This window comes from Helobdella robusta (assembly GCF_000326865.2).
Source record: "Helobdella robusta unplaced genomic scaffold HELROscaffold_10, whole genome shotgun sequence".
Lineage (NCBI taxonomy): Eukaryota > Metazoa > Annelida > Clitellata > Rhynchobdellida > Glossiphoniidae > Helobdella > Helobdella robusta.
The window spans coordinates 3,209,624-3,217,344 of NW_008703571.1; the positions used below are offsets into that span (position 1 = coordinate 3,209,624).

General features: G+C 32.8%; 3 protein-coding genes across 3 annotated transcripts; all 3 read right to left on the reverse strand.

Annotated features, from left to right (window-relative positions):
* Positions 1-3,082: 3,082 nt before the first annotated feature.
* Positions 3,083-3,370, reverse strand: HELRODRAFT_71267 (hypothetical protein; the record flags this gene model as incomplete). The annotated part of the gene is made up of 1 exon (XM_009011995.1): positions 3,083-3,370. A coding segment is annotated over one exon (288 nt), but the record flags the coding sequence as incomplete, so codon positions are not given.
* A 616-nt stretch (positions 3,371-3,986) lies between these two features.
* HELRODRAFT_166784 (hypothetical protein) lies at positions 3,987-4,898 on the reverse strand (the record flags this gene model as incomplete). Its single annotated transcript, XM_009011996.1, has 2 exons — positions 3,987-4,517; positions 4,713-4,898. The coding sequence occupies 2 exons, from the start codon at positions 4,896-4,898 to the stop codon at positions 3,987-3,989; spliced, it is 717 nt and encodes a 238-aa protein (XP_009010244.1).
* Positions 4,899-6,420: 1,522 nt separating this feature from the next.
* Positions 6,421-6,891, reverse strand: HELRODRAFT_166785 (hypothetical protein; the record flags this gene model as incomplete). The annotated part of the gene is made up of 1 exon (XM_009011997.1): positions 6,421-6,891. One exon carries the CDS (start codon positions 6,889-6,891, stop codon positions 6,421-6,423), a length of 471 nt encoding a protein of 156 aa, XP_009010245.1.
* Between the last annotated feature and the right edge of the window lie 830 nt (positions 6,892-7,721).

Consider the following 7,721-nt stretch of genomic DNA (forward strand, 5'->3'; position numbering starts at 1 on the left):
TATTTTTCAAACATGTATATGCGTGCGGTGCGTGCATGCATAATCACACATTTTTATTGTGTAAGATGTTTTAATGTAAGTTTATTTCCGTGTATATGTTTGTATGATAGTTTTTGTAGTTTTGTGGAAACCGGTAAAAAGATGTTTCAATTTGTATGAAACGTAATTTTTTTTGCTACTTATAAAATGTACATAATAAAAATTTTTATCCAAGACTTGAAATTAAAGTTGGCAAGCTAACGAGCTTTAGTCTCAAGTTATAATACAAAATTTAAATTGATGCTCAAATCCGGCTAAACTCGACTCAGGTCGGATTCGAAAAATTCACATCCGGTACAGCCCCAAAATGTTAATCAGAAATATATAGTGGCAGATCTATGGGCGGCTGTGCGGGCCTTTAAGAAGTAATTCTATTACAAATCAGTAAAATTTACTGTTTTAACAGAAAAGACGCAATCGACCAAAAATTTATGTGATTAGCAAAAGAAGGTCGTTTGTCAGCCTTATTTTGGCCACACTGCAATAAACGTTGCCCCCATCGTCAGAGTTGTCTAGATACGCCACTGGAAATATATACCATTTCCCAAAGGTGTTAATTCGTCATCGTTATCCTCATGGCCAAAACTGTTGACGACAAAAAATAAATTTATTTGAATTAATGAAAATTTTGTTACTGTACATAAAATAAAACATTTTCAAAAAAAGAAGGGAATCAAAACAAAATAAAAATTAAGATTTGTTAAACACTGATTCAACAATTTTCAACTAATACGCGTTATTTGTTGTAGATATTGTAATTTATTGTTTGTTAAATGGTGATAAAGTTTATTCGAAATGACAACTTCAAAGAGCAAAGTACAAATAAAAATATTTATTGTACACTTTATTACACTTTGATATTAACGATAATGAGTGTGAAATGAAAAGTATTAATAATATTTATAACACTAATTTTCAATGGCAATAATATTATTAATACAAATAATAATAATTAGAAATACTGTTATTCAAGTTTTTATAATTTTATTATGTTTGATGTTTAAATATATTGAATGAAATTTCTATTTTAAAAGCATTCAAAAAGGACTCCACAAAACTATTTTAAAGTTATTCTTTTTTAGTGTCTCAATAATTTATTATTTTTTAAAAGATGTTTGAAAATCATACATCTTGAAGACTTTTTTTCATTTTATAAAATAGTTTCGCAGTGGGTATGTTATTTATTTAAACTCTGTAACGATGGACAAACATACGGTTGCCTGCGGATAAATAAATGCAGTTGTTTACAGTGGCGGATCAAGTATAGCGGGGGCTTTAAGCAGAAAAAAAATTTGAAGACCCCAAACTTATCGTGTAGCTTTGTATGTAATTTTGAATTATTTTAAACAACCAAAAATGTAGGTGCTCTATGCTCTATAATAGTTTATAAATCCTCAAACATAAAACCATTTTTAACGCTAGGTATTTTTTCATTTTCGATATATTTTGTGGATAGAATTGTCACAAACATTAATATATTAAGTGCAACACATTAAAAAATAGTTAAAATCAAATTATTATTTAAATTAAAAGTTAAAATTATTTTTATTTACAAATAGAATCATTATTATCATCGGAGTTTGTAAATGGATGGTTTGTGAAAAGCGTCTATTTAAGGCTTTTCTAGGGCTTAGTGTTTCGCATTTGAAATTTCCCATCGTTCACACCTTTCTTGAGGTACAATCTTTACAAACATTGTTTGTCGAGCGCTTTCTCAAGCATCATTCTATTTTTGTTATGCCTCATGAATAGGTTAAAATTTAGACAAATATAAACATAAATTTCAATGTGGTGAATTTTAAGTGGTGATCCTATTGCTCAGAAGCACCGCAAAACAGCATGGACGCAGTTTAATGTCATTGGGACTTATGTTAGCGTATGTCTAAATTTTAAACTTGTGAGACAGAACAAAGAAGCCTGAAGCGCGCCGAAAGTGTGTGTCTCAGGAGAGGTGTGCATCATATGAGAAAGGCAAACCCCAGATTTTTTGATTTTTTTAAAATTCTATTTTAATAGAAAATTTCTTTAAATTATTTTTCAAAAGAAAAACTTTTCACACGGGGTTCCTTGGCCGTCTGCTATGCGTTAGATCCTACCCTGGTTGTTTGTTTAATCTAAAAGATGCTGCTTTTAACAATTATTATTATTATTCTCTCTTAGATATTCCTCAGAGGTTATTACAACAAACACACAGTGTATGTAAATTACTCGTGGACGTGAAAAAACGCATCACACCTTTTTTGCATGTGGTAAGCGGACTCTTTACATTCGAACCAGGTCACTGCAACAATGCCAGGTACACCATTGCGGCGAATGAATGAGTGAATTGTGATTGAGTGATTGGTTTATTTATTTATTCAAAATAAAAAATCTACGACATTAATGCATTAAGTAATGATTAAAAGTTTATTTACAAAAACCCTTAGAGTTAGTTTTATAGAGAATATTTGAGAAGCATGGCTGTGGTAATATAAAATAATTAAAAAATTTAAAGTACTGAACATATAAAACAAAAATTTAGACGCTTGAAAAAAAATAAAACGAAAATCGAAAAATAGTAGATATCATTGATTATTTTCATAAGCCATTTTCTTCACAACTTTTATCCACTTTGTCAGCCAATTTTTTCTTAACATTTTTTTCTTTTCGTCGTTATAGCATTCACTCTTAAAGCTTACATAATTCTAATGAAATTATTAAAGACGCAGATGCACTTATTTAAACACTCCATCATCCAACTCTAACATCATTCAATCAGAACTTATTCAAACAACTACACGCTCACGATCACAGAATCACTCATAGTCCCACATATCATGTATGCGAGCACTTCCTGGCAATGGTGGATTAACCCTTTTGCCGCCTAGAGGCACTCGTGGTTTGCCGCCCCAATTTTAAATTTTATAATAAATTTAGAAATTAAATTCATATAAACGCAATATTTTTAAAACATTTTTATTAAGTACATTCTTTAATAATATTCATGTAATGTATTATTATCAATCTTAAAAAATAAATTTTCTTTCATTGCAGTTTATAAAAGTTATTTCAAAACTTTACGACGTGCCTTCCTACGCGAAAATTCATCAATAACGAAATTAATGTCTAAATCTTGCAAAATTGTTTTTTCGATGCATAGAATTGCAAGATAATTTAACCTTTCTTCGGAAATTGTCAAACGCAAATAGTTTTTAACGCGCTTTAAACAAGAAAAAGATCGCTTGGCCGAACAGTTTGCAGCAGGAGTACAAGTGTACATCCGAAGTGCAATGTCTACATTTGGATATACACACTGCAAGTCATTCAATCTTATCCATTTACACAAATCAATTGGAGTGTGTGGAACTGCATTTTGGTCTAAGGTAGCCAAATGAGACTTTAAATGCAACAGTTCAGTATTTAAGGTGTCGTCTAGATCGTTTGGAAATAAAGAAATTCTGTTTCATTGTCAACTGATTCGTCGTAATGCCTCTTCCGTTTTCTTAATGGCGATACCTTGTAGTCATCAACTAAAGACAGGACTTTTCCTTTTTTTATAATCCTCAAATCTTTCTCTGAGTGATTCGAACAACGTTAAAAGTGATTCGTAAATTTCGATTACAGTCGATAGATCAATGTCTACTTTTTGAAGTTTGACGTTAGACTTGTTCTTTAACTGAACATTAGCAACAACATGCATTTTTGTTAAATAAAATTTATTTCAACTGATTGATTGAAAAAAAATGTAAATGTAAAATTTATTAAAATTATAAAGAAAATTATTAGATAGTTTTATTAAAATACATAGACCTCTTAATTGCTGCTCATTGCAACTTTTCCCTTAAAGTTTTAAATAAAATTTAGTTCAACTGATTGATTGAAAAAAAATGTAAATGTAAAATTTATTAAAATTATAAAAAAAATTATTAGATAGTTTTATTAGAATACATAGACCTCTTAATTGCTGCTCATTGCAACTTTTCCCTGCGTCTCAAACAGCCAAGTTCTTGCTCTCTGTCACTATGATGAATAACATGAGCCTTGAGTAGAACGTTTACAAGTGAACGGCAGGCCATTGTGTTGTTGGATAACGGTGCGTCGACATATGATAATAAAGTTGAAACATATTTACGACAACAGGCCTTCGGTGGACTAAGTTTGCTGATGATGTGAACAGCACTATGAACAAGGTAGACAGTTGACAACTTTGGAATTGATAATCCTCCTCTGTCCAGCTGCTGAGTAAAGTCACTAGATAGAGTAAAGTCTTGTGCGTCATCAGCATCATTGTTGCCTAAATGTTGCTGATACTTACGTGTTAAGAGGCCCGCAACAAAAATGATTTTGTGTTTCAGACAATTGTCAGACTGTATCAAATTTTCAATGTCTTCTGTTGTTATATCCTGCAGCATCTCCAAGTCTTGTTCATCTGGTGATGCTGTACAGTTAATGCATGCACGTTGTGCATCGTCCTTAGGAATGATATCCAGTTTCAATAACTGATGGAGTCGTTGTACATTGGCGGCTGCTATGACATCACTGATATCTATGTAAAAATTACCTCAAAAACGCTGTCTAGCTTGCCCAAAGAACTTTTCCAGTGGATCTTGGGAAAAAACAGCTGGAAAAACGTACCTGAAATGATGATCACTGAGAAGTTCGGTTGAAGCAGGTATGTTGAATTTTGTACTTACCACGAAGGCGTCGGCAGCGAATTTGGTAAGCTTATGACATCGTTTTCCAGAATCTTGCCACTTACACGTACTAATAACATTGCAAATGAACTCCAACTTTTTGAAACTTTCGCAATTAAACTTCCAGGGTTCTCGTTTGTCGTCTCTGAGTTTAATGTAACTGTATCTATACTTAACGTTCATCATTTTGAACCAACTTGTTATTAACTTGACAAATTCTACTGTGCCTCATTGAAATTCTAAATTGTCTTTAACTGCTTCAAAGGCTGCTACAGTCTTATCATCAAACACCTTACATAAAAGTGGAACACTCTGTCTTTGCAGAACCTTGGGAAATACAGCGGTGTGTGTCAATTTTGTCATTCTTAACGGCGTCTTGCTGTCGATGTTATAAGATGGATAATATCTTTCCAGCAGGCTTTGTACTCTTTTCCACCCAATTGGAAAATAAGCTCCTGTTGCGGCTCTGTTATCCAGTTGTTTCTGATATTTTTAAAAATGTGGATATAGTCATAAACCAGATACATATGCAATGTGTCGTCTGGCACTTGAACAATACCTGGGCCACCTAGGTTCTTGTACATCCGCTGATTTAATGGGCAGTTGTCACAGATTATTGATATAGGTCGACCACCGCAGTATTTGATTGTTGTAATAACTTCTAACAGGTACTCCTCAATGAGTTTGCATCAAGTTTTGCAACCGGAATAATACGAATAGTAAATCGTGGTCCGCCGTAATGACAAACCAGCTCAAACGCAAATGAAATCATACCATAGTATTTTTAATAAATTCAAGACGTCAATATCAACCATAGACATCTTAAATTATTTAAGACGCCTATGATATCAAAATAAAAGGTTTAACAAAAGTGTAAGTTGATAAGATACAGTAACAAAAATTACAAAACCTGTTTATGTTATTTGTAGCAATTTCTGTTTAAAATTTGGTAACAAACGGATTTTTTTTTGACAAAGTTATAGTAAAAATAATAAAAATAATGATGGACCCAAGTTCGCGCACCCGAGCATGGCTGCCGTCAGTCCTTTATTTAAGACGTCTATGATTTGATAATACAAAATTATAATCTTGAATGGCTATAAGTGGGGCTGTAATTTCAGTTAACCAAGTTTCAGTAAACCAAGTTTCAGTTATTGCAATCACGTTAAAGTCAATATTAAATTCATTTAAAAACAATTCAAAATCATCAAGTTAAGGAAAAAACTACTAGAGCTAAAATGTAAAAAACTAAAACCATTTGAACAAAAGGAAATATGTTTACTAAGGTCCGATGCGTTATAGTAGTTACAGGAGTTATCTAAGTGATCAAAAAAATTTCTATCAGGGTCAAAATTGCTATCCATCTTGAGCAGTTGAGGTTGTACCAGGTTGACGAGGCTGACTATGGAAGGACCACTCACGAACTCTTACTTGCTCGGGCCAGGAATCAACATCTTCAATCAAGGCAGCGAATTTAGCATCCACACACAGACGAAATGAAGTTGACTGTTCATTATTTTGTTGTTTAGCAACGTTATCAGCTTTTTTAAATGCAGGAAAGCAGGAAATTGTATCAACTCCAATTAAACGTAGATGTTCAATAATGTTGTCGTTTGTACATCTGGTGACGTTTCCTACGTGATAAAACTTTTTTTTATCATTATTTTATTGGCAGATATTTTAGAGTTTTCAGGAGCTCTTTTTTCTATTATATTGTTGACAGTAGGTTTTTTGTAGCTTGTTTAGTCAGAGGGGGAGTATCAGGAAGTGCACGTTTTTTCTTAGCTTCAACTAAGATGAATGGATTTGAATTGTTGACTGGAGTATTAGGTGAGTCAGCCCAGTTTGAGTTGTGCAAAATGCTGGTACCAGATTTAATAGCGTTTTTAACCTGTGGAAGTTTGTTTACCTTTTCGTCTTTGGAGTTTGAGGCCAAATTATCGATTTTTTCAAGACATGTTAGCATCAACTTGCTACAAGCCTCAAGTTTATTGGCAACCAGCTCATGTTGAACTTGAGCTGTCTCCCGAACCTCATTGCGCAGGCTGGAGAAATTTACTCTTATAATGTTTTCCAAACGAGGTATTTTATTCAAATTGCGACTCACAAAAACCGGACCTTTTTCTAATAAATCATTATTGTTCAAACACTTCAGGACCGTCTTACAGTCAGCCAACATGTCCCTTCTTTTTTTACCATGCAGCGTAAAATTCAGTGTCTTTCAGTTCATCCTTGTGGGTCTCAAGTTCGTTTTTCAAAAGTTTTAAGGCAGTTTTAAACTCTTCAAGCGAGTAAAACTTGGCAACATTATCGATAAGCACCTCGTTATCCAGAATTTCAAGATTTTTTATCAAAAAATATAGAGGTTCATTTATTATTACATTATTTAACTCCTATAATAATGATAAAAATCCAAATTAATGGATTGAAACGAGAAAATAATTTTCGAAAATTTAAGAGACAACCGAACGTTAGAAAAGCTAGCAACGAAAAATCAAATAGTAATCAAATAAATCATAATACAAGCTCATCAAACTCATTAACAAAAACTTTTGTAAAATAACAGGCATTAATATCAATCAATCAATCAATTAGCTTATAAAGCGCTATTTCCGCGATGTTCAACAGCGCTCCTCAATGAATTTTGAAAACAGATGGGTCTTGAGATCCGCTCTGAACTTCGCAAGTGATGGAGAAGTAGTCAGAGAAGTAGGTAGATAATTCCAGAGAAAAGGACCAGAAAAAGCAAAAGCAGATTTGGCAAAAGAGTGTTTAACACGAGTTAAGAAAAAGCGAAAAGAAGAAGACGATCGTAAACCGGGGCGTTTAGGTTCAATTAATATATCTGATAAATACTTAGGAAATAATTTAGATTGAGATTTATACATGAACGTGCAAATTTTAAAAATTATTCTATATTTTATAGGTGGCCAGTGCAAGAGAACAAGATATGGAGATATATGAGAAAAGAAAGGGGCACGAGCAACTAGACGAGCAGCAGAGTTAAAG